Below are 27,316 nucleotides of genomic sequence, written 5' to 3'. Positions count from 1 at the left end.
CATATGGATGAAACACCACATTCATTTATTTAGTTCGCTCTTGTTTATGTAACCAACAACATTAAATGTTATTAAACATGACAAGGGGTGAAGCATATGAAAACTACCTATCTAGGCAAGTTTAAATGAGGCCGGAACAACAAACAACAATTCCAAAAAAAATCCCCATATGCATATTTTGAATTAGCTATTGTTCTGCCCTCAAACATATTTTAATGTTGTTAAACAGTAAAACAAAGTGCACCATGTTAAACTAGGCATTTTTTCCACTCCATTTACATATAAAGTTTATTTAATTCGGAGCTACGGTTATTTAGTTATGAAATAAATCATTTTAGCATGGCATTTAAGCAAATTAATGCAAACATCAATTTAAACATTTTAAACATAGATGAAAGTTACATATTATGAAACTAGATGAAATTCTAAGCATTTTTCATATATGAATTATCTACATATGATGCAGGGTTTGTGAGTTATTAAATGCATGAACATGAGGGCTTTTCTGCAAAACAGGCGCTCTCTGGATAATTAGACAAATTCGCAGCAGCGGAAAAAAACACTACGGGCCGAATCTGGGCTGACTGGGCGCTCACCAGAGGGGCTGAGCCCACGCGATGGAGAGGAAGGCCGGCAGGGAGCGCTGGGCCGAAGGCGTGGCTGCGGTCCACGTAGGCGAAGGAAGGGCGTGGTCAACGCAGCGAGGCGGTCGTCGCTCGATGCGGCTTGGCTGCTGGTCGTCTCCTTCACCAGGAGACAGAACGAAGGCGCGGCGGCAGGGCAAAGCAGAGGCCGACGCGGGACTTGGCGAGGAACCCGACAAGGCGGACGAGGCGCAGGGCGGCGGTCGGCTCGGAGCTGAGGGTGCAGCCTCGGTCGTCGGCTGGACTTGGCGAGGCGGAGGTCGAGGCAGAGGCGCGGGAGAGCAGAGGGGTCTGCGTGCGGTGGCGCGGCGAAGCAGAGCCTTCGCGGGCGCGTGCTGGGACTTGGCGGCGAGGCGACGGCTTCAGGCGATGTAGGCAGGGGAACTTGATGTTGAGGTCGTCCTCCTGGAGCGAAGCAGAGGAGGCGAGGTCGCAGGGAAGGCCGACGGCATGGGACTCGCGACGGCAGCGGGGAACTTGGCGGCAGCAGCAGGTCCAGGAGGGGTCGCCGGGGCTCTTGGTGGCATCGGTCCAAGGCGCTAGTGTGCTCGCAAGACGGGGCGGCGCGAGGCTTCAAGGGCTCCTGGTGGTGCATCGAAGGAGGCGGGGAGGCAAAACCGAGGTCGACCCTTCCATACTCGACAGCGGCGAGGCACGTCGAGGTTGACCATGGTAGCGATGTTCCTGCGGGTCTCCATGGAGAAGACAGAGAGCAAGTGAGAGAGGGAACCAGATGGAACGGGAGAAGGAGAAGCAACGAGGGGTGCGGGGTCCGGCCTGATGGAGGTGGTCGCCGACGGTGACGCGGGTGCAGCTCCGGCGAGGTTGCTGCAGGGCCAGAGGAGCTGAGGAGGCCGGTGCCTCGCGAGCTGCTCGGAGTGAAGAGGTGGGCGTTGGGAGATGCGGTTGGATGGATGGATCGATGGAATTCGGTGGGGATTGGCCGGCGTTGAAATCCAGGTGGCTGCGGGATGCATCCCGAGAGAGTGGCCGCGGGGAGGAGGATTGGATGGGACATGGGTCCTTAATTTTAGGGTTTGTCTAGATTTAGACTAGGAGTCTCTTATATAAGGAAAGAGGGGGAGTTTAGGGTAGATCCGGACCCTCCGATCAAAATCGGGCGGTTGAGAAAAATAGACTAGGTGAGTTCAATAAATAAATCGATGATATTTAGGGGATGTTTGAAGATGATCCGGACCTGTTGGTCATGACCATGCGGGTCGGGTTCAGGAAGCATTCAGACGCGCACGCGAGGGGGTTTGAGAGAGGTCGAGAAAGACAAGAGGGGCTGACAAAAGGTCAACGGAGACAGAGAGAAGCGACACTGTGAACGACTACGAGTTTTTATGAAAACATGCGGATGCAATATGCATGATGACATGATGAAATGCAACAACAACAAAATAAAACACACGGCGAACACGAAATATATGTTAGTCTTCTGGAGCATCGGTCTCGGGGCGTCACACACACACACACACACACACATATATATATATATATATATATATATATATGAAAATTTACCAGTAAACTCTTAAATGCCTCCGAACGTAATATTTATATCAAATAATTTAGGAATGCACTACCACGCGACGCACCGCACGCGACACACATCACCCCTGCCATCAGCAGGATTATAGCCACACATGCGACCATGAGGAGGAGACGGTATCGGATCTAAGTTGCACGCTTAACCGTGTTGGAGCACGTTCGCTCATTACAATTGCCGAAAATTTATAAACATTAGATTTTTGTTTTTAACATTCCTCTTCCTAGCAACTATAGCCAACTGATTGTGTTCATCGAAGCACCAGTATTACTTTTGAAAAGATTGCCAATAGCTCCTCAATGTGATTCTATCAAACCATGATACACTGTTTCATTTTTATTTTTCACTATTAGTTGCACAATTTCTGTATGACATGATAAACACACTGCAAATTGTAATGCATCAGATGTTAAACAGTGCAAGGTATGCATCATGTATATGGAAATAAATAATATAATTAGCAATATACTTATAGAAATATAGCCATTTAGAGATGAATAAGTTATTAATATGGCATACCTCGGATCAATCGGACCGCTAGCCTCGATCGATGAGGAACCAATGTGGAATGACGGAGGAAGGCGCTTCCACGATGTGCGTGTCCGGCGCTTAAAAGACGGAGTTCACCGGAGTGTGTACTGCGGCGGCCTGACGGCAGTTCGTCCAGCGCTTCAGACACGCATCCACTGGAGCCGGGGATTAGGGTTCGTCATGGCTCACGATCTGAAGGAAACTAGCGACCGTAAATTCCCTCGAACGTGGTGGACTCGTGGGCTACCTATGTCTTAGTGATGTATGAGATGATGTTGGCCTGTTGGCTGTGGCGTGCATGGCCCATGCATGCGTGTGTGGCGGGCCCCTTGGATGTTGGGGCCCCGGGCCGCCCCTCCCTAGGGCCGGCTGGACTCGGGACCCGACAATAATTGAGAAAGGATTTTATTTTTGGGATTTTTAGGAAATATTTTCGGGATAAATAAAAGAATTTAAAGGGCCATCCTGGATCCCTAAAAGAGACTATTCGGGCCATCATCCCCCCCCCCCCCACCCCCCCCCCCCCCCCCCCCCACACACACACACACCCCCGGGCCGCGATCGTCTTCCTCGATTCAACGAGAGGTTAACTGAATCCCCTGTAATCGATCCCTTCGTCTTTACCAAATTCGTTTCCTTTCAGGCTAATCGTCCTCGTTTTCTGCAGTTGGAAGCGGGATAGTTCTTGGGCCACCGGAAGCGTCGCACGCATGTGAGTAATCCGATCCAATCGATTATATTCCCGTATTATCTCGCTGATCTGTAGGGCAGGCTTCACGGTAGGCTGAGCAGGTCGCTGCATTGTAGTGGGTGGGGATCCATGTGCTGCTGATCGTGTGATTCTGTTACCGTGCTCGAATTAAACATTAATTCTAGGGCATTTAGATTTGCGAATGTCTGCCTATGTTCAATCTGTTATGGGGAACGATGCGTGTTACGATTTTGTTGCAATTCAACCGCTGATGGATGCTGAGGAGTCCGTGCTCAGGAGCAGCAGTTCATATGGCCTGCCTTATTGTCAGGATCTGAAAGATAAGGCATGGATCAATCAAACGAGGTGTTGAGGTCCATTGCCGCTTGTTTAGCCAGGGCCGGTTCTGACATGTTGGGGGCCTTGGGCAAGACATCGATGAGGGTACAAGATATTTTTTTAATTTCGAAATAAATGTTCTTGTCTTGTGGGGAACGATGCACAACTTTTGGAATCCGGAGAATTTCGCAAAAAATAGTACAAGAGAAAATGCACATTACAGCAAAACCTGATGATACGCCAGCTCAAATGAATCATTCTTTTTCAGTGGGACTACAAAATACTCCCTCCGTCTCAAAATAAGTGTCTTGACCTTAATACAACTTTGTACTAACTTTAGTTAGTACAAAGTTGAGACAGTTATTTTGGGACGGAGGGAGTATCATTTAGTTGCAACAAATAGGCACATAATGTACGAAGCTATAGCATCCTCTTCAATAACAGAAGTTTAGGCGTTTTTCTCACTTGATGTATCATAGACGTAGTTAAGATGCAAGTTGGTTATTGGCTGGTTCTAATGTCTGCGACCTTCCTCATTCCGCCTAAGTTATGTGAGCCACTATAAGTATATAACCCACCTTGATAGATGAATCGACGTTAAACATTTTCATTTTGTATCTTTGCTGGGGGAGGTTGACACGGCGTGCAGGCCAGGTTTTTTTGGGAGCAGAAGACAGTAGGCAGGGCCCCCACTGTGGCTCTGATTTTCATTACAAATATGGAACTGTACAAACGGAAGTAGAGAGGGTTAGAAGGAGTTATTACAGAGAAAAATAAATAAATTACAATGAATCTAACGAGGTGTTCGTGCCTTCTTTCAAGTTAGGTTTTGCTCTCTTCATAATGATGTAGAAATGCTCTTTGAAATTGGATATCCAGTGGATAAGATTCTTGGTTTTATTGTCAAATAATATGATACTTTTTCTGTGTTTCCATAAGCTCCTTGAGTGTTTCGTTGAAGCATATGATTCTCATTCTTTGCTTAGCTTCAATGATCATGCCATGAAGACTGAGTTCCATGTCCTAGGTTTAACTAGAAGTTCTGGCTAAAGTCATCACTGAAGAATAACTACATCAAGTTTTCATTCTCCCCCTGTTCACATAAAAGATAAAACACAACTTTCATCCTCAATATAGAAGTTTTTCTTGGTTAGCATTTCTTTGGTGTTGAGCATGTTCTGTATGAGCAGCCAGAAGATAAACTTCTGTTTTGACAAGCAGCATGATTACCATATCCGTTTGAATGGTGCATAGGCAGGGGGAGGATTGCCAATAAGCTCAATAAATGTTCTCTTAGTTGAATATTTAGTGCCATTCCATACAAACTTCCACTCATCTATGTCCTCAGTAGCATCCAGATTAATAAGTAACTCTTGGCATTGGTGCACAGCAATACTAGACATGGGCAGGGAGGACATATCATGGAAATCTACAGAGAGATATTCCATGGCCTTCTGAACAGATATGTCTTTGTGCTTGGCAAATGAGTGGATACATGGATACAATAGATATAGTTTGGTATCCATTCATCATACCAGAAAAGAGTAGTAATACCATTCTTAACATTTATATCAGTCATCTGTTTGCAGTGATAATGCTTGTTCCTATTGCGGTGAACCAAAGTCCAAGACTTTTCTTGTTCATAATCTCTTTTCCAAAATCCAATTTCGACCACCATATTCCCAAAGATGGAAATGGCACGTAAATATACTGCAATGTAGAGCTTTTTCTTGACAATAAAGTATCCCACTGCCTTGGAACAAACCGAGAAACGGTAGATCCAGGGAGTGGGCAATGGAGTGGGGATCTCCATAGGGATCCATTAATGTAGATACCTAGATCAGTCTTCAATGGAGAATTCATGGGTGGAGGTGGTGCAGACCAGCTAGGAACTGTAGTTTGCGGTCCAATATATGAGATTATATTGCTGTTGAGTTTTGTTGAGATGTCTATATTTAAAGAAGTTCCTGGTAATTTCACTTTGGAATGTGTAGTGCTTTTATTGAACTGGGAGGTACTCACCTCCAGCCTCTCCCTCTATGGCACTGGCGGCTGGGTTATGGTTTGTGACTTATGCTCACGATCAGACTCGAGCAGCTCCTCCTCTCTTTTAGGTCTGCACATGGGTGGTAGATAGCTATCAACCTTCCCCCTCAAGATGGGTGGTAGATAGCTATCAACCCCATCTTGTCACATGCCAAGTTACAGTCCTTGGTTCCCAGTCCCTTTGTCAAGCAATTTGCAACCTGCTATCCAGAGCTGACATGAGTAAGGTTGATGATCCCATCATCAAGTTTCTCCTTAATGAAGAAGCAATTAATTTCCACATGTTTTGTCATGTCATGTTGAACTGGGTTATTGGCAATGCTTATGGCTGACTGATTGTCACACCATACACTTGAGGGCCCCTTCCTCAGAAGTTTCAACTCGCACTGTAGGTTCTTCACCCAGAGCATCTCACTCAACCCTTGAGATAATGCTCTATACTCAGCTTCTGCTGTTGATCTAGACACAACTATCTGTTTCTTGCTTCTCCATGACACCAAATTTCCTACCATAAACATAGAATAGCCTGAAGTTGATCTTCTATCATCTTGACAACTTGTCCAATCAGAATCACTATAGCCATCCACCTCAAGATGTCCACTCTTCACAAACACAACCTTTTTCTTGGAGTGCCATTCAACCATCTTCGGATTCTGTGTACTGATGAAGATGCCCATTCCTTGGTTCACCCATGTATCTGCTCACCACACACATGACAAAAGCAATGTCAGGCTTGGTATGACACAAGTACAATAAGCTCCCGACCTGATAATCTACCTTTTCACTAGTTCATCTTGATTGTGCTGTCACTTGATGATTTTGTTTAATCAGAGTAGGGGATGCACGACATCTCATCATGCCCATGTCACTCAAGAGATCCAAGGTGTATTTTTGTGGTACACAGATATTCCCTTGTCTGTCCAGGCCACTTATGCCAAGGAAGTAGTTTAGGTTGACCAATTCCTTTAACTCAAACTCCTTGCTCAGACATCCCTTCAGTTTACCTATTTCCTCCTTATCTTTCCAGTGACGATAATATCATCCACATAAACTGCAGGAATGGTGATGTTCCGATCAGAGTGTCTGTAGAACACCGTGTGGTCACTGTTACATTGACCATACCCCATACCATAGACAGCATGTCTAAATCATTGTTTTTAAGGCGTCCCTAAGGTGTCGCTTAGGCGACGCTTAGGCGTCAGGGCGCCCCTGGTCACAAGGCGTTGGCCTTGCCTTATGTGCATGTCTAAGGCGTCCGCCTTAGTCCATAGGGCGTCCAAGGCGTCCACCTAGGAGCCATTCTGCCTGCCTTAAGCAAATGAAGACACCTCAGGCAGGGCTGGGAGTTCAGGCAGGAAACAGAACTCTGGGCGGAAAGTAAAGGGCGGGAAACAAAGTCTGGGTGCCAACAGTTACTGGCAGGAGGGGAGAGGGCTCAAACCAGTTTCAGTTTCCCCCCACCCCCACCTTTGGCTGCTGGAGCTGAGCTTCTCCCCCCTCTCCGGCAGATCCTCCTCCCCCTCCTCTCCTGCAATTCCTCCTCCCCCTCCTCTCCTGCAACTTCTCCCCTCTTCTCCGGCAGATCTTCCTCTCCAGGACAGCAGCAGCAGCAAGCAACCAGCAGTCCAGCAGGAATGGCAAGGTGTATATACCTACTTGACTAACAAATTCTACTCTATTCTGCTGCTTAGAACCCTCTGGCGTCGCCTTGCCTTATGCCTTAGCGCTTAGGCGGTGAGGCGCTGGGGCCTGCCTTGCCTTACCGCCTTAAAAATAAAAACAATGGTCTAAATCTATCAGTCCATACCAGGATTTCTTTAGCCTGCATACATTCCCCATGGTCTCTGAAGTACCAAAACTTGGTGGCATCTCCATTTACACTTCTTCCTGCTGCTCATCGTGCAAGAAGGCATTCTTGACATCTAATTGACACATCACTTCCTTGTTGCTCCCCCTGCACTTGTGGATGCCATGGTGAGTACACCAGGGGATTCTTCTGCCACCGATCCTAAACAGGAAGCTCGAGAGTACCAATCTGAATTGTACCCACTGTCGGCTGGCAAGACCTGAACCTGCACATCATCATCAGTGAGCGTACCAACCGGAATTATACCCACTATTGGATGGACCTTAACCTGCACATCATCATTAGTTTTAGTGCCCACAAAATCACCCTGAGTATGAGACAAAACCCTCTCCCCCTCTTCAAACAACAAACTCAGATCTGTCAGCTCACATAGAATGGCTTAGACTCCCTGAAGGTGACATCCACACGGACAAATCTGCGTTTCTCAGAGGGACACCGACATTTATACCCCTGCTGACTAGAAGAATAGCCTAGAAATACACGCTTCACTGTCCGCGGATCTAGCTTCCCAACGAAAGGCCGGTGATCTCAAACAAAACAGGTACCCCCAAACAACTTTGGGGGAACAACAAACTTAGTTTTTCCAAACAGCAACTCACATGGAGATTTCATGCCTAGTATCCTTGAATGTGTCCGGTTGATCAGGTATGTGGCTGTCATAATTGCTTTCACTCCACAAGAACTTGGACACATTCATCATTACATCAACGACCGAGCAACCTCAAGAATATGTCGATTCTTCCTTTCCGCCACTCCATTGTGAGGAGGGGAGCGGTGTCTGGACATGAAGTTTGATGAAGAATACCTTGGTCAGACAAGAAGGCCCCAAAGGTGTTGTTCACATACTCTGTGCCATTGCCAGTCCTGATGACCCGCACCCACACCTGCACCTGAAGCTGATACTTCACAAAGGCATGGAAATTTTGAAAACGACTAAACACCTCAGCCTTGTGACGCATCAAACAAATCCAAGTCATACGAGAATAGCAGTCGATAAAGGTAACGAAATATTTCATTCCATTCATTGACACCACCGGGGAAGTCCATATATCCGAATGAATAAGCATAAAAGGAGATATGCTCCTAAGCCCCTTACTCACATGTGATGCTCTTGTGTGTTTCGCATATTCGCAAGCATCACATGTCAACTTGCCCTTGCCTATTCGACACATAAGTGACATAACATATGGAAATATTCTACTCATCTTATTGAAAGGTACATGCCCCATCCTACAGTGATGGATCATCGCCTGCTTCTCCTTTTCCTCCATGGTCGCAGCACACACCAAGTCTAGCTGCATCCCCTGGCCCACATACCAGAGCCCCCTGCGTTTAGTGGCAGTCCCAACTATCTGTCTCGTCTATCGCTCCTGAATCAAGCAACAGAACTTGTCAAAAGTCCACGACAGTCTATTTGACCAATTAGATCACTCAAAGAGACCAAATTGACAGGAAACGCTGGCACATGTAAAACATCGGACAGAGAAATGGTCAAAGTGCACTTTACTGTACCAACCCCTTCGACAGTTTTGTACTATCGTCAGTTTGAATAGTGCCCTTGTGAGTAGGAGGAAGCTTATTGCAGGACTCAACACACTGCATTTACCCGCAACATGCTTAGGTGGACCAGAGTCCAGCACCCACTCCGGATCAGTTTATGAGCACCAATTGTGGCCTTTTCAGTGTCACCTTCATTTGTAAAAGGGCCGAACTGGTCCTCTCCTCCTCGATGACCTCCGCCGCTTTGACATCCCTAATGAAGGTTGTCGTGTTTACCATGCAAGCCACCTTTGCCCGTGCAACATCAATGGACGCCTCGGCGGAGGCCAGACGTGCACGCAGCACAGCTTCCTCCTTGATGGTGGCGAGCAGGGCATCCTCCGAGTCTCTGCTTGCCAAGGCAAGCAGCCCCCAACATCTGCACCCAGCTACATTTCCACCTCCTCTGAGCACTTCATCTCCTACGTGCCTTCCTCTGCGTCACATGAGTCTGGCCACACCGAATCCATGACCCTGGTCTCCTCCGCCAAGTCGTTTGAACATATCCATGGCCTCACCACCTGCCAAACATATCCACGGCCTCACCACCTGCCATCATCCTCCCAGGCAGCCACACGCAGCAGCTAACCTCCCTTTCTCCCCTCTGGCGAGCAGCCACACGCAGCAGCAATCATTCCAGCAGAAGCAGCAGCAATCCAGCTCTCAGCAGTTCCAGCTGCCTCCTCTTCCCTTTCCAATCAGCAGCAGCAGCAGCACAGCCACACAGCACCAGCAGACACAACAGCAGCACAAGCAGTAGCAGCTCCTCCCTCTCCACGCAGCAGCAGCAGCAGCAAACTCAGTAGTAGCGCACCCAGCAGCTTCCTCTTTTTCCTCCCGTGCAGCAACTCCAGCAGCCGCACCTCCTCTTCTTCCTCTCGCTCAGCAACAGCAGCAGCTTGCTTCCCTCCGAACACAGCAATCCCTCGCAGCAGTTGCCTCTCCGTCTCTTGCACGCGCCCGCAGCTCACGCACGGCCAGTGCACGTATGAGCTGCCGCCGCTGCAGCAGCCTGGAATCGCCTCGCCACCTCCAGGACTCTCCGTCGCTGGCCTCTGATACCATATTGAACTGGGAAGAACTCACCTCCAGCCTCTCCCTCTACTGCACTGGCGGGTGGGTTGTGGCTTTTGACTTACGCTCACTCTCAGACTCGAGCAGCTCCTCTCTCTTCTAGGTCTCCACATGGGCTGGGCCTTATGGGCCAAGTGGAGATGGGCCAGGCTCATACCGGTTCAACAGCTTTGAATTGTTCTGTGTTTAAAGCATTGCTATTTGTGCAAGTTATGATTTACAAGTCGTTTTGTTCTTAATATATGATGCCGTATTGTATTTCAGGGCAGATGAGGAGGTATCTGACCCAAAGGCACTCCTAGAGGATCGTACGAAGGCTAAGTGTGTCTACCAGTGGTATGAATATCAGGTAATATGCTGTTCGATTTGTTGTATACGCACACAAATGTGGTTATGTCTCCTAGTGTGTTCCATTAAATAAAATTGTGTACTGTTGCAACCATGTATTAGACTAGAGTGCATATCAGTTGCTCCCAGGAGTCATGTGCTCCCGTGCGATTGAGGCACCTGTATTGAATGGCCATGGTCGGAGCGCAGTAAATTTGCACAAAACAGCCCAGGAGTCCCGTAATTACGTGCAGATCCAGGGACCCCGACCATGACCAACGGCCCAGGTTCCTGGGGAGCACTGGAGCATGTGATTCCCGGGAGCACCTGATATTTAGCAATTGGCCAAGGTCAAGGCTGTACCTAGTGTCTACAGTTGAAATACCAAACAGTTATTCAGCAACTGTTTGGGGTGTTCCTTGTTTATAATTGAACTTCACAATCAAGAACTTCATATTGGCTATCTAATTGTCAGTTGATCTGAGTATTTATGAGAAGTTTTTCTTCACTGCTGTAGACTATTCGTTTCCTGAATACCTTTTGTTTTGTTACCACTGGAACATGATCTTATGTCACCTATGCTATGCACAGAAATGCGTTAAGAGAATTGAAGGTGATGAGACCGGGCAGAAGCACTGTACTGGCCAGTACTTCGATTACTGGAAATGCATCGACAAGCATGTGAGTGCTCTCTTCCTGGTTGTACTCAAATTTATGGGTGCCTTGCTGATCGAAGAAGCCAAACTGTTCCTGTGTTCTTTTGTTCCTTGCAGCTCTTTGACTGATCTAACTTGCTTGTGCTTGTTACTTCTATCCTACAGGTTGCTGAGAAGCTCTTTGATAGCTTAAAATGACAAGGAAATTGTTCTCTCTAGCTACTTTTCACTCAACAGTGGTAATAAATAGTATCACTTGCACGCCTTATTGACAATTCAGGTCTTTATCATCATATATGTAAAAGAAGGTTTTGCCTGTCGGGTAACACGACAGTTTTTCTGCGGCCACTTTACGTTTTGTTGTTGTCAGAGGCGTTGCTGGCTCACGATATAATTTTGTTGTGAATTGAGATATTCCCAGGACTGAGTGAGGACTAAATGCTGCCATTTTTTCCTATTGCTTTTTTGGTGCAATTTTTTTATGTGCATAAAACTATCTGGATTTGTGAATTACACCCTCTGTTCATAAATACAAGATGTTTTGGCAGTTCAATTTAAACTACCAAAACGTCTTATATTTAGGAACAGAGGTAGTAGATGGAAACTGAATGGCCAATCTCCACTGCTTCTAGCCGCGCCAGTAGTAACAGCTTGATCATCAGTAGAATAATCTGAAGATGCGATTTATTTGGAGGAAATTGCATAGACCACAACTATAGAGGTCAGTTTTGCAGACTATCTATTCTACGGGTTGAGAACACCACCTATTGGTATAATCAGTTGCAGGTAACTGCAATCCATTGTTTAGCTCGGTTATCATGATTTCTGACAGGTGGGTCCTGCTTGTAAGATCATATGTGGCAAAAGGAAAAACTGGCCACATTACAAATTTCTATTCATTTTCAAATGTTTGGTTTTAAATCATTTTTAAATCAAATAAATCATACGTGTACCTAGTATTGATCTATAAAATGTCAGCTCATTTGGACCATAGGTTTTGGAGTTAATGGCTTTTTTACTTGGCTTATTCAACTTTTTGGTTCAAGATTCAGGAATTTTAAAAAAGTACAAAACTTACAAGCAGGATAGGAATCATGTGAACCGAGCTAAATGACGTAGAGCTATCCGCAACGGAGCCGGCTCCTCTGACATATACAAGCAAAGGCAGAGAAGCACAGTGCTCCTCTGTGTAGAAAAAAGAAGGCAAGTCAGAGAGGTGGTGCTGGCACTGTAGATAATGTGCTGTAGATGATTAGTGTGGGTAATTACTGTAGTTAACCACTGTGCCACCTTGCTTTTAGTACTGCTGTGGCAAAGCAAAGTCGCACGGGGGCTCGCCAACGACGGGGGCCAACAGCAACAACTGCTGTGGTTGCAGAGGACCGGCGGGGGTGCGCAAAATGTGCCAGGGTGCGTGGGGTGGAGCAACGACGTGAGGGTGTGGGTGTGGATGTGCAAGGCGGGGACGACTGGCTGCTGCTCGCCGGTGTCGATGGTGACGAGCAAGGCAACGACCTTGGTGGATGCAGAGATGCAGCGGGGGTGCAGAATAGGCTTGCGGTGGCCGTGGTGGGATGTGTGTGATATGCAGGAAGGGCGTGAGCGCGTGGAGCTGCGGTTAGAGCATCTCCAGCCGCGCCCCCAACAGGCCCCCCGCGACTTTTTCGGCGCCGGCGCAAAAAAAAAGGCCCAGTCGCGTCCCCAGGACGACGAAAAGCGCCGGTTCGGCTCTTTTTTCCGCCTGGCGGCCGCAGGCCGAATCCGGCGCGCTGGGGGGCGCTTGGGGGCTCCGGCGCAAGGGAAAAGCGCGGCTGGCCCACGCCGTCAGGTGAGGAAGTCAAAGATTTTCTTCCCCGACTCGCCTCCCACCCCCCGCGCTCTCGGCCGCCACTAGGTATATCCCGGCGCCGCCCCGCCGTCCTTCACCGGTAGATAGCCATTCCCTGCCGGAAAAATAGCAGAGGTTCGCCGCGGCAGCCCCTCCGACACCAGCTGGGCGTTTCGGGCCGCCGTTTCCGGCCGCGGAGGGGCAGTTTAACGGCGGGTGCACGCCCACCGCGCGCAAGGTGTTCGGCGATTTGCCTGCCTCGGCGATGGACTCGGATGACGAGGAATTTTCTGTGATGAAATATGTGATAAAAAAATATTTATGTTGATAATTGAACGCCGAGCCACGGCGAACCACGCCGAATATGGGCCTATTCTCGCCCATATGGGCCTTCAAAAGTGGGCCAAAATCGGCGACTGGGGGCGAGCTGGGGTCGACGACTGGGCGCAAAACCGCCCCCAGCGCCGAACGAATCGCCGGCTCGCCCCAGGGGGCGATTTTTATGCGTCCTGGGGGGGCCAACGGCTGGAGATGCTCTTACGTGTGCGTGCATGTGCGCGCAAAGAAACTGAGGAGGCAGAGCCACCTCATCGGACTTGCCTTCCGACGTGCTCGGGAAGCAAGGGCCGGCCATGTCAATGAACGGCACGGAGCTGCTGCTCCTTGGATGGAGCATACAGGGCGATGGTTCGTGATGCGTGTGTATGAGCACACGTGTACACAAGCGGGGCGAGCTCCAGGAACTCGTCCATGGCGGACATGGCGTCAGCTTGCTCGGGAAGAGGACTACGGCAATGAAATGAATCAGAGAGGGGATGGGGGGAGCGGCTGCTCACCGAGGGGGTGCTGCTGAAGTTGTACGAGGTTGACGGAGATCGGAGATGGCGGGAGGATGCACTGACCAGTGCAATCCCTGAAGTAGCAGGAAGCAGGGGAGGAAGGGAACGACGGGGAGGTAGCCGGACTTGGCGATCCTTGGGCGTGGCTCGACGTCAGAATGGATCCGGGGCAGCGTGGCGGTGTTCGGGGACGCAGAAGGGAGGCCGGTGAAGGACTAGGCCAGTGACGAGCTCGTGCCCGCAGCTGCCATGACTCTTGGAGGCACGGAAGCAGGTGCGTGGGTGCCCCCTTACATGTGGCGGTGGCGCGGAGGGGAAAGAAGGGAGGAGGAGGAACCATAGGGCGGAGGCTGCGGGATTTATAGGAGGGGACGCGGCTCGGTTGGCTACCTCGGTGGCCATGTGTGCTCCTCCTCTGCTTTTACTGTGAGGGGGAGGTGGCCTGAGGAGGAAGAAAAAGGATCAAAGGGAGAGGCTGGCAGGTGGGGTCGAAGGGTACCATGGTGGAGAATTACCAGAGGAGAGGGAAAGAGTCCAACGGTTGGGCTTGAATAGGAGGAGGAGGCCCAAGTACGCTGCTGGGAGGCCCCTTCCCTTTTCTTTCTTTTGTTAAAATTTGAATTCCCAGGTTCAGAAAAGGAAAAGGCCAGGGGTTTAGGTGATGAATTAAGAATAAGTAAGAATTAATTTGGAACCTTGGATTTATGTAGGATTTGAATGAACTGCTCTGGCATTTTTAGAAGGCAGAAAAATAATTAGAGTTTGAATTATTCTCAAACTTCAATCATTTTTGAACCTGACCAAAACAACTTCAAATGGGATGAAATCTGACAGAGAGGGTGTAGGCAAGAGGCAAGATTTATAGGGAAAGAATGAACATTAAAGGAGAAGGGAGAAATGGCACTTGCAAAATAAAAGAAAGGAGAAGGAAGGGAGAGGTGATGATGCATGGTCATGGTTTGAGAGAGAGATGACAAGGAATGATGCTCACACACATCATAACAACAACACACCACATAAGGATGAATGAAATGCACATGGCAACAACATGATGATTACCACAAGGTATATGATTAGCATGCAAAATGACAAGAGGCAATGCAATATGACAATGATGGGCATGATAATGCAATATAACCGAATGAGATGAGCATGGTGCAAGAAGCAAAGATATGACAAGGAACTCAACATGATCATGGCATCAACATAGAGGAATAAAATATGCAAAATAATTATGATAATGCAACAAACAAAATAAACACACGATAACAACGAAAAGAAAAGGAAGGCATCTGGAGCATCGGTCTCGGGGCGTTACACCCGGCCCTAAAGCGAGAGATGGTGGTGCACGAGGAGGGCGAGATCATGCCAACGGAATAGGACCTGACGATGGAGGTCTCTATGGACCTCACCTTGCTCCACTGCCCCTTGTGCCTCCACCCCCTGAAGCCTCCAGTGTAGGAGGTTCGAATACACCTCGTCCGTTCGGCTGATCGAGCAAGGTGCAGGCTTCTTGATTGATGTGTTGTTCGATTGATTTGTGAAGTGCAAGCGAGGGAACATGGCCTATACGGACTGCCGCGGAGAGCGCCCTGGGAACCAGCGGCAGTGCCAGAAGTGCGAGCACGCCGACGGCATCGACGTGCGCAATACGGCGATGGACGCCGTCCTCTCCTCGGTGAGGGTGGAGTGCTCGCACGAAGGTTGTGGGCTCTATGTCACTTATCACAAGCTCGCCGATCACCAGAGCGTGTGTCCGCTCGCGCCCTGCAAATGCCCCGTGCCCGTCTGCGGCTACGAGGGCCCACCGCTGGCGCTCCCCCACCACATCAGCACCGTGCATTCCATGCCCGTGCACAGGATCTAGTACAACAAGGTGCTCCAGCTACAAGTGTTGGTGTCGGAGCCGCGGCGCTTGCTATTCGCGGAGGAGGACCACACATTTTTCATGGTCGGAGGCGTGCTTGACATCGGCGCGCCTATCACCGTGTCGGTCGTCTGCATCAGAGCAGGGGCGTCCCCACCACCGCACTACACGGCCAAGGTGTGGGCGAACGAACCGCCGGGCGAGCCCAAAGGCAAGGCCGACGCCGTCAAGGTGGAAATCGAGGTGACAAGTAGCATGGAGCTCGATGCCGTCGTGGTGCGGGAGCTGACCTTCTTCACAGTGTGGCCCAAGTTGCTGGCCGGGGCTGGGTTGTCGAGGACGGTGTCCCTCCACATGCAGGTTGACAAGCTCACCTCCTAAATGATTCTACAATGCCTTCTATTTATCTTAGTAATATGCTAATATGGGGGTTAGCTCGGTCTACTTTAGCTTAAGAGATGGTGGGTTTTGGTGGCAATGGAGAACAATTAAAGCAATTTCCAAAAGTCGAAGGGATATTTTATGTCTGTTGGATATAAAGATCCTTTGGGTAAGGAGTATAAGCTGCTTATATGCTTGTTTGTTGAGGAAGTGTTGCATACTTCTGTAAGTTGACGCAACACATCAAATAAGTATTAGTACTAGTAGTACTCACCTGACTACGCACCAGGCAGACCAAGCTCGTGTCGAGTTGGTGTCGTGTGTGTCCCACGCATTAACCAAAACATCGCGCCTCTAGTTGAGGCTCCGCGTTTTAAACTTCTGAATCTCAAGGCCAAGGAGCAATGTGAACCTATGATAGAGCCAATCGGATGGTTGAGAACACTACAACTCGTAGCTACAGATGCGTGGGTGAGAGAGACGAGTCTGTGCGTGCACCTGTTCTCTTCATGTACAACGTACTAAACACAGTGTATGTGGGTGGCATCGACCTAGATAGCTAGAGATGGTGCGTGCGAGAAGTCTTGAGAGACTAGGTGTGTGCATGGGAAAGAGGGACAGAGATGACATGTGTCGATGTAATGCGTGTGAAAAAGAGACTAGTCAATAGCTCGCCACGAGGCTATTCCTGGCGAACGCCCCAATAGCCGTAATATATGTATCAGACGGTGCCGGTTATTGCACGTACACAATAGTAGGAAAAAAAGTGTCGTGGCATATTAAAAAACTGCCACACCACGCCCCTCCCCTACCCATGAAGCTGCCACTCGAGCGTTCGCAACTTCCATGGTCTGCTCCTATGTGATCTTCATTTTTTAAAGGGATCTACAATAAAAGGCCAGCTTTTGGCACGCGGTAGGCAAGGGAGCTTGGTCTGTCGGTTTGCTACTGCTCACATGCGGCCGAACATAAGTGATGTACCAACCCGATGCGCGTCAGTTCGGTGAGCGGCGGACCGGACATACCGTTTGTTCATGCTAAGCGGTGGACCGACCGTGTGTTGGTGCTGCTGCTTACATGTGGTCGCATGTGTCGATGATGCACCAAGCCGATGCGCGTCCCTTCGGTGAGCGGCGAGCCGCACCGACCGCTTGTTGGGGCGAAGCTAGCGTGACGGGTTGTAAGTTTACTGCCTAAGTTATTTTTTAAAGGGTAACACTTGCTTTGCCTCCTTAACGACATCGGTCGCTAGAAATTGGGCCCACGTTCTCAGAGGCCGTCGTGGCGGATCCAGACGCCCGCAACCTCTCGGAGCAAAAAATGAGTAGCCCGCTGCAGGCTATTTCTATAATTAGTTTAGAAATTCTCAATTTCATGTGTGATGTGATATTAGCCATTTATTGATGTTTGATCCAGCGGTCTAAGTGCCTCGGAATGGCTGGGATCGCATCTACAGTAACCTCATTGTACCCAGCAGTGTCTATGTTCTTCTGGAAGCATCAGCACGTCAGTGTGATCAATCCACGCAAGAAGTTGGCAAACAACACCTCCACATGTGCCATGTGGCTTCATTGAGCTCCCCCATCATTTTATTCAGAAATATATTGACTGAAAAAGAGAAACATCTCCCGAAACAAAAATCTTCCTTTGCACGTACCTGAAGAGCAAGTATAATAATTTAAAGTCACGAGGTTATAATGATAATATTTGTGTTGAGATGGATGAGAGAGAAGAAGAGAGAAAAGGTAATCTACAGCTGGCTACATCACAGACTCTAAGAAACATTGTGTCAGGGAACACAAACAGGGGTGTATGTTTTCCCCTGACTCATGCACGGACGGTAAGCCAATAGGCCGAAGAGCAAGATTACAACACCAAGGTCAGATCAAGGCACAAAAGGATCAGTTCTCTGAAGGACCAACATGCAGATCAAGGAGACTAAGACTAGTTAGAGAGACATGATTCCACTATGAGAAGGACCTCCCTTGTCGGGCAGGCGAGCCTGGCGAGGTTGGGGTTGCCCCGGAAGCAAGCCTTCAAAGATCGCCCCGGCAGGCCTGCCGAGGCTCACAGAGGGAACTACTCCACCACACCACCCTGCAGTAGCGTACGTCGTCAATCAATGGGGTGTCAAGCTCCTAAGTGACTAAGTGGCTGCTCTCTACCACATGGCAACCACTTCCTACAGAAAATACCTCCAAGCGACACCCGTCCTGAGACGTGTCAAGCAAGCTGGGGCGAAGCTGGCAAAATAGCCCGGCAGGGCCTGCCGGGCAAGCTGTGATGTGACACTGAGCGGCACATTTAATGCGCCCTATTAGCCTGCAGAGTTAGGTATGATAGCACTGTTTGCTATCTAATCAGTATGTAAAGACTGATTTGCCATTATGGTGACCCCTTGATCTATAAAAGGAGGCCCATGGCAACCTTAGAAAGGATTCAGACCCCCTCATACTCATACGCGCGTAGCCACTCTCGCCTTGAGGCAACCTTGCTGGGCAAGAGCGCTGCGCTTTTCCACCATCAATCCACCAAAGCAGGAGTAGGGTTTTACGCCTCGCGGGGGCCCGAACCTGGGTAAAGCTGCCCGCGTGATCTCTGCCGTGCTATGTTACGCTTCTCCGCTCTTTGTGCAATGTGCCCATCCCCTCGCCGAACCAGAAGGGGCTCTTTGGCCCCATAGGTGGCCATGGTTTCCCATGACATCTTTGGCGCGCCAGGTAGTGGGGTCACTTGCGCGAACCCGAGAGCGTGAGCAGCGCGTCATCTTCATCACCTGCTTCGTCAACAACGTCATTGTTGAATGGCGCCTGAGAGAAGGCGGGGGAGGGCAGGGACGGAGTGGGAGGACGACATTGCTCCCCCTTCGGTCCTATCCAAACTCCATCGCCTCTTTCCGACGCGGCCACGACAATGGCGGAAGCCGACAAATAAAGAGACGAGGCCGCCACGGGCGGATCAGGCAGCATGGGTGCACCGAGGAACATGGTCTCTCTCTCTGCCACTCTTGCATTTTGACAATCGAGCTTCTCCGGGTTCTAGAGTCATCAACGTTGATGAGCACGCATGACACTCGGTTCAGCACTTACCCTGTGTAGGGAAGTCCTGAGTAGAGCGCTGGTTTGAATCCGTTGAACGATACCCCGACAATTATGCTCCGGCACGCCCGTTCGCGTTGGTGTGACTTTTGTGCCAATGGCCGTCGTATTGTTCAAAAAGACGTGAAGGGAAGAGGAGAGAGACTCGTTGTGCCCGACACCGTATCCTGCCACCTATGAGATATATATAGATTTGACCGACCCCTGCAGGGGCTGGAAATAAAGGCACGTGCGACACCATCTCTCCCGAAGCCTACGAGCCCGGCAAGCGGCCACAGCTGAAAAGAGTGGATGGAGGCACAGATAAGAGCTAAGTTCATGTTATCCTTGCGTTATTTCGGATTTTTAGATTTTCACGTTTGTTTATCCCTTGAGTGCCGAAGTGTTCGTGCGATGAAATCTTTCACAAGATGGTACCTCTGTTAGATTCTTGTCTGCACCCTCGTTCCGATCAGAGCCTACTCGCGGAACGAGTGGCTGCATCGGAAACTACAGAGGAAAAACCTGTCGGGACGCATCCACGCCAAATGACTGTTAAGGGCCAGACCCTTACGACCATTGCGGCAACATGATACCGGCAGGCAACCTGAATGTGCAATAGAGACTAATCATACGAACATTGCATGGATAAAACTCGAAAAGGATAAACATGCAATTCAGAATAAGCAAAAACATCGAGTTTGCATGAAAACATAAACAGAACGAAGTCTAAACACAAGACATGCGCCATTGATTTGATTACAGGACCGCACGATGGCGGGAATAATTCAAGGGCGGGCTTGCCGGGCTCGCACGACAAGAACCCTGTCGGCGAAGGGAGCGACCTTCTCCTCGGCGGTAGATACATCACCACCCCGTGGCGGCTTCCTGAAACCATCAGTGAGGTAGAGATCCGGGTGACGGCAAGCGATGTTGCTCAGGACCATGAAGAGGGAGTTGCGAGCAAGCCTTCGGGATTCAGCCTCGAAGCGGCCAGCTCTTCCCTCCTCGTGCGTCTTCAGCTTGGCAATTAGCTCATTGAAGAAACCCCCAGCTTAGCACTAGGGGCCTCCTCCTTGCTGGCCAAATAGACCGCCCCTCCATACCCATCGCCGCGGTCTGAGCAGTGAGGCGATCAGCGATGTCGACCAAGCTTTTGATCCAGAGGTCAACTTGATCAGAGTGGTTCTTCAGCTTGTCCTCTGCATCCTTGCGGAGGCGCCTTGTGGTGTCCAGATCCTTTGACAGCTACTGCTCGCGGGCCTCGATGGATTCCATTGAGCCCTCCAAGGAGCCGATCCTGGCCTTCAGGCCTTCAATGGTGTCGTTGGCAGCCTCGAGGCCTTGGTTCTTGGAGGAGAGCTGCGATTGTGAGTCCTTCGGAAGAGACTCTGCTTTCTGCACCTCCTCCTTGAGGACCGAGACCTCCTTGGCACTCCCAGCAAGCTTCTCCGTCAGCTCAGCCACTTGCTGGTCGAGGTCCGCCTTGACGGTAGAGGCAACGGCGAGGTCGTCGGCAAGCTTCTTCAACTGAGCAGTAGAGTCGATAGTAAGAGCATCCAGTCCGCCTACTTCCCCTTGACGGTTGATGTGTTCGAGCTCCGAGAAGCCTTCAAGCCCTTGTGGGGGGTGAAGACGAGGGGAGAGAGGACGGGGCACCCAGCCACGTGCGTCATCCCCGCCAACTGCGTCGAGGCTGCCCCAAATCGGTACCCCTTCTTTGTCGACTATTTCTCCTGCGGGCTTTGTCCTCCCTTCTCCGATTTCTTCAGTGACATCATGCACACCTTTTCCTTCCGCCTCTTGGATTTCACCCCGAATGCCGTGGCGTGCATGGCCCTTTTCGCGCACCTCTGCGAGGGTTTCGCCGGGGTGCACCCCAACACGGCGCTCTTCCGCCATTACTTCTTCCCTCGGATCCAAATGGGAGGCGCCATTTCTGGTTGCATCACCTGGATCCCAAGGTCCAAGGGAGCGTACCCGGATGGCGCCATGAAGGAGAGGTGGGAAGAATGGCGGGGCCGGTGGTGCTGGATCGAAGAGAAGGACCCGCCGGCGTTCTGCGAAGTTTGCCAGGCGCCGCCGGTCCGCAGAGGCGATTGGAGCGACGTCGATGCTGACGACGAGAAGCTCTCGGCCGCTACCACCAGGATCCTTCGGCTCACCAAGGCTGGACTCACCCTTGAGATGATCGGGGCAGACTTCATCCGCCGCCGGATCGCTCCACTGCACAACAAGGGGAGGCCGGCCGGGCTCTTCACGAACCCCGCTGACATCATGCGGCTTCGCCCCAGCCTCGACCACAATTTCACCGTGATGGGGCATGCCCATTTCTGCCAGCGACTTTTCCAGCTCAATGTGGGCCGCGACGGCGAGGTCGAGTGGACCGGAAAGGTCGCGAGGGCCGCCGCGAAGGCCGGCAAGGTCTTCAAGGGGCCCTTGTTCAAGTTGCCGACGGGAGTGGTCCCGCTGTGCAATAATTCGTGCCGGACCGAAATCATCGCCATGATGCCGGACTGCGACACGCATGGCCCTGACCCGAGCTAGGTCGAGCTGGAGGACGTCCAGGTGCAGGAGTTCTTCGATACTCTGCACGAGGGATACGTCAACGCCGACGCCGAGCGGCTGCTCGTCCAGGACACCACCTAGGCGGAACTGGACTACATCGCCACCAGGGCGAGGGAGGCGCAGCTTGCCGAGGAGGCCGGCAGTGCTGGTGGTGTGGAGGACAAGGCCGCGACGATCGCGAAGGAGGAGGAGCTCGCTCGGTGGGTGGCGGCCGCCTGGGAAGCCAGCAGCACCGGCACGGAGGCTCCTCTGGTTGAGGATGCGACCGACGAGTCGTCGAAGGAGGAGGCCAGGGCTGTTGACCCTCCGGCCACGGGGAGAGGGCGAGTCCTGCGGTCGGCCACTTCTGCGCACGGCGGCCAAAGTCTCCGGAGGAGTCCGCGCGTCAGATGAGGGCCGCAGCGGCGAAGAAAGTGGTGAAGGCCGCGGCGGCGAAGAAGTGAGCATCTGCCTCCTCTTCGCCCAAGCGCGCCCAGACTCCGCCCTCCTCCCCTCCTCCGGTGGACGCCGACGCGGAGGTCACCTTCGACTTCGGATCCCTCAGCCAGAGGAGGAAGAGGAAAACAACAGAGGAGGAGGTGGACGACGAGTAAGTATCTTGTTCTTTCCCGTCATCTCTGTCTCCTCAATCTGTGTTGCTTGTCTTTACTCGTTTTCATCTTTGCAGGGATGCGGAGACGCTGGCCCAGAGGGTGAAAAGGGCCAAGACCTCGGCGGGTAGCCAGCCCCCGGCTGGTACTTCAAGGGCGCCACTGGTGGTGTTGAGCAGCCCGGACAGTAGCCCCCGGCGTAGCCCCCAGCGTAAATTCACCGCTCACTCCTCGACGACATGTGTAATGGGTATGATACTTTGGCGCTGACCTTGTCACGTATGCAGGAGGAGAGCAGCAGCGGGAGGAGCCACAGAGGGCTACTCCCACCACGCCGCCCCCATCGACCACACCGCCCCAAGGGACGTCCCCGGTAAGGGCGCCAAGCACCGAGCCCATGCACATGGAGGAGGAGGAGGAGAACTCGGGCGCCGGTGGCTTCGCCTCGGCGCCAGATATTGGCGGGGAGGGGACTTCTGCTTCCCAGCCCGGGACCGGTAAGTCCCTGGCCTTTTGTCCCTGCTTTTTCTCTTCTTTTTGAATCTTTGATCTTGGCTCTACCCCACCCTCTTCTTGATATTCAGATCCTCTCTCGGCGGACCGGGAGGACCTGGACACCGTTATCGAGGACGTGGCCAAGGACGCCGCGGCGGAGGCAGAGAAGATCGCCGCCGAGGAGGTCGCCAGGGGCGCCGCGGAGGACGCCGCCAAAGGGCCTGCCGGGGAGGCCGGCAAGGGGCCTGCCGGAGAGGCTGGCAAGGCCGCTGCCGAGGAGGAGGTGGTCAATGACCAGCCTTCCTCCTCCGCTGCCTCTGGCTCCGGCAGGTACCTGAAGGTAAGCGACGATCGCTTCGTCCACCTCCCAGGCGCGTCGAGCACCAGGGCTCCCGTCGAGGGGGAGGTGTTTGACGACGAGGTGCTTGCCGCCGCCGGGATTGAGATCGTTGACGAGCCGAGCGCCGGTGGCGATGGCTCCCAGGAAGAGCGGCTCCTCCACGCCATGGGCGCCAGCTTCCGGAAGCTCCATGCGCTCCACCGCGCCCGCCTGGACAAGGCTAAGTCTAGGATGACGGTGGCGGAGAAGGCGGAGGCGGACCTCCAGAAGCGCGTTGCCGAGACGCAGGACTGGTTCCGCCAGGCTCATGAGGAGCTGAAGACCGCCCAGGGCGAGCTGGCCAAGCACGACGTGGAGCTCACCATGAAGCTGGCCTACATCGAGAAGGCCCAGGAGACGGCGGAGGGCTTGGCCGCGGCAACCAAGGCCGCCCGGACTCAGCACCAGGCCGCGCTGAACTCCCAGGAGGAGGACCTCGCTAAGCGCGAGGCGGACCTCGACGCCAAACTCCGTGCCAAGGACAGGGAGGTGGAGAAGCTTGTCTTGCAGTGGACCCGTGAGCTGGAGCAGAGGCACAAAGAGGCGCTCGATGCCCAGGCCCAGGTTCACGCCGGCAAGGTGAAGGAGTTGGAGGTGGAGCGGGACGAGCTGAAGGAGCAGGCCCTGAAGCTGTCCCAAGAGAAGGACATGCTCAACGGCGCCCTGACGGAGGCGCAGGGCGCGGCCATCAGCAAGGCCGGGGAGCTCTCCGAGGCCAACAAGTCCATCAAGGACCTCACGCTGAAGCTGGAGGGCCTCGAGGGGATGCTCACGGAGGCCAAAGCCCGGGAGGGGACCCTGGCCAAGGAGCTAGAGACCGAGAAGCAGCTGTAGAAGAACGAGGCCGCCGAGCATAAGGATTTCAAGGAGGGCGTGAACCGCTGGATCGGCCGCCTCGAGGACGTGGCCGGCAGGATCACCGCGCAACTGGCTACCATGGGGATGCCAAACGTGAGGTACGCCCCAGAGCGCAGCGGGACCACCAACGCCAAGCTGACCTTGTTCTTCGAGTGTTGTCGTGGAATTGTCACGGCAGATGTCCTCGAGCTAGGACTTAGTCGTGGAGCCATCGCAACTAGGAAGCTTGAAGGGGTTAATGTGGGACAAGGGACACGAGGGTTATACTGGTTCGGCCCCTTACGGTGAAGGTAAAAGCCTACGTCCAGTTTGAGGTGGTATTGATTAGGGTTACGATCACCAGGGAGCTAAACAGCTATGCTCGGCTCTCGATGAGATTGTCGTCCCTAAACCGCTGCCGGGTCGTCCCTTTATATAGGGAGGCTGACGCCCAGCAGCCCTTAGAGTCCCGGCCGGCTCATAAGAGTGTCTGGCTCGGACTCTCAACTATACTTGCCTTACACTACAAGTTCTTCCATAATAATGATTGTAACTACGGGCTTTAAGCCATATCCGGGTCTTAGCCCATCTCTGGCCCATCGTCTTCAAGCTTGGCTCCGGGCTTCTGGCAACGATCATACGAGTAACCCGGCCCCTCCCGGCGGGTGACTCTAAGGTCTATATCCTCAACATTAGGCCCCAGATTGATTTGAGCCGGCTCATGTCAATCTTCAACTCTGCTGACAGAAAAAATCTCCGGCTTACCATTCATGTGAAGGCCATAACCCGGCGTGACGTCATCCTCTGGACTCCGGATAATCCGCCGTGACGTCATCTTCCATTAAGCCCGTTTTTTACTCCACCAGATCCGCAACGGATCTTTGCTTTTACTGCCGTTCCGAAAAACGAGGCGTCGTGGGGGGGGGGGGGAGATAACCACGCCGTGGTTCCCTTAAATCTCGCGCCCGCTTATGACCTTGCCTTATAAATAGGCCGGCCCGACGGGCTGTTCTCACGCTCTCTTCTTCCTCCTCGCGCCGCTGCCTTTCTTACTGAGCTCGCACTCCGCCGCCGTCGTCTCGCCTCCGGTCTTCGTCAACCTTGGCCGCTGCATCACCCTGACTCGGACCAGATAAACGGCGGCGACTCCCGCGGCTCTCCAGCTCCGGTAAGTTTTGCTTGTCTTGTAAGATAGATCTACCGCAGGGTTCGTCCGTGTTCGTCGTGTTCATCGCCATTGCCACAAGCTTCGGTAGTTCCCGTAGTCACCGCCCTTGTTTGATCTTTAGCCTTGTATAGAACTAGTGCGGCAGTTGTTTAGGCCTTATGTCAGTAGATTTCTTTCCACTGTATAAATGCTTCGTTCGAGCTCAAGAACATCCGCTCGTCTGTTTCTAGGTCTAGAAAATTTTCATTTCACCCGACCATTTTGATCCAAAAAAGTTACTGCACTATGTGAAACCTGTTTTACCACACTTAGTAAAAACTGCAACCATTGAATCTTGGCGGCTTACGATTCCGGGTTAAAGAAACCACGCGCTGTAGAATCCTCCGGTTTAAAGAAAACCATGCTTCGTAGATTCCTCCGGCTTAACTGAGTATATATCATTAGTCCCCTTCATAAGCCGCCGCCTTAGTTTGGAACTGTAGATCTCCGGCTTATAATTAACCCGAACATTTTTCCTTTTTTGTCATAGACCACCAACTTTCACCATGCCTCCCAAAGCTCCCATCACTTGCAACTGGATGAGGTCCAACGTGACCAACGAGACCCTAGCCAATTTTGTTAAGTCCGGATACCTCCCTAAGAAGGAAATCATGTCCTACCGTGCCCCTGACCCGTCAGAAGAAAGACCACAGCCAAGGGACGAGGAGGTAGTGATCTTCGCAGATCATATGAGCCGGGGCTTCGCACCGCCCAGCTCAAAGTTTTTCAGGGACGTGCTCAACTTCTTCGACTTGCGGCCTCAAGATATAGGACCCAACTCCGTATCCAACATCTGCAATTTCCAAGTCTTTTGTGAAGTGTACCTTGGAGAAGAGCCTAGTCTGCTGCTCTTCAGAGAGCTGTTTTACTTAAACCGCCAGAATGAGTGCGCCAACGGGCCAAGTCTGGAGTTAGGTGGCATTTCCATCCAGCGGCGTAGGGACTGTCTTTTCCCTTACGCAGAGCCGCCGAGCCACCCCAAGGACTGGAACATGACTTGGTTCTACTGCCAAGATACGTCCCTGGCTGATGAAAGCTCGCTGCCCGGCTTTCGCCCAACACGTCTAGAGCCGACTCACCCACTGTCGGACAAGCTGACTCCAGCGGAGCGCCAGCCTCTGCTTCCTACTATCAACAAAATCAAGGCCCTCCTGAGCAACGGTCTGAACGGAATCGACCTGGTCCGGGTCTGGATCTCATGGCGGGTGATCCCATTGAGCCGCCGCCCCGGCTTAATGTGTGAGTACACCGGGCGAAAGGATGACCCCAGAGGCACAGCCGCAATGATCTTCCAGAAGACGTTGCAGAGGAGGAGACCAAGGCTCTTTTAAACGAGAGCCTGGCAGACTATGGAAGGACCGGGCTAGCCCCCTTCTGCAAGACCAACCCAGCCCCAGCGGTAAGCCGCTGACTTTAACTTTTTATCTTCTTCTGCATATAACCTTCATCTGAACCATTTTAAGGATTCATCATTGTATTTTTCAGGCTGATGATAAGTTCTGGCGGGTCAAGTATGACCATGAGGCAGCCAAGAAGGCCAGGAAGGCGAAGAAAGCTGCCAAGAAAGCCGCCCCTCGCAAAAAAGGAAGCAGACCTACTGCTTCGGAGCTGATGCAATTAAGCGACAGCTCCGAGTCAGAGGTAACCCTTAAGCCTTTAAATTCTTGCTGTATTTGTTGTTTGTTGCTGTCCGCCTTGTCAACACTTGCTCATTGACAGGATGACACCGGCGCCAGTAACCCGGTGGTTGAAGAGGTAATGTCACTTTCCTCCGACTCGGAGCCCTTGCCACAGCTGAAAGTCCGAAGGGTAACCCGGAAAGCAAGCTTTTCACATCCTTTAGCTCATCAAGACCCTCAATTTCTTTTGAAGCGACAGGTTCACGAAAGCCGGCGTCACACCCGGACCAACAAGGACACCGACCTCTCCGCCGGGTTACCTGACGCAACAAGGAAGCGCCGAACTGAGGTTATTTCCCACTT

The 27,316-nt window shown here is 51.7% G+C and overlaps 2 protein-coding genes across 2 annotated transcripts; both read left to right on the top strand.

Annotated features, from left to right (window-relative positions):
- Nucleotides 1-3,250: 3,250 nt before the first annotated feature.
- Nucleotides 3,251-11,723, top strand: LOC120966426 (cytochrome b-c1 complex subunit 6). Its single transcript, XM_040392449.3, has 5 exons — nt 3,251-3,312; nt 3,395-3,439; nt 10,548-10,632; nt 11,202-11,291; nt 11,432-11,723. Coding segments are annotated over exons 2-5 (210 nt in total). The 5' UTR covers nt 3,251-3,312; nt 3,395-3,437; the 3' UTR covers nt 11,465-11,723.
- A 3,771-nt stretch (nt 11,724-15,494) lies between these two features.
- LOC141026009 (uncharacterized) lies at nt 15,495-16,181 on the top strand. The gene is made up of 2 exons (XM_073501949.1): nt 15,495-15,611; nt 15,801-16,181. The coding sequence occupies exons 1-2, from the start codon at nt 15,495-15,497 to the stop codon at nt 16,179-16,181; spliced, it is 498 nt and encodes a 165-aa protein (XP_073358050.1).
- Nucleotides 16,182-27,316: the final 11,135 nt, after the last annotated feature.

The sequence above is a fragment of the Aegilops tauschii genome, chromosome 6 (genome assembly GCF_002575655.3).
Source record: "Aegilops tauschii subsp. strangulata cultivar AL8/78 chromosome 6, Aet v6.0, whole genome shotgun sequence".
Classification (NCBI taxonomy): domain Eukaryota; kingdom Viridiplantae; phylum Streptophyta; class Magnoliopsida; order Poales; family Poaceae; genus Aegilops; species Aegilops tauschii.
Note: the sequence above shows the minus strand (reverse complement) of the source record. Positions and strands in the feature narration are given on the sequence as shown.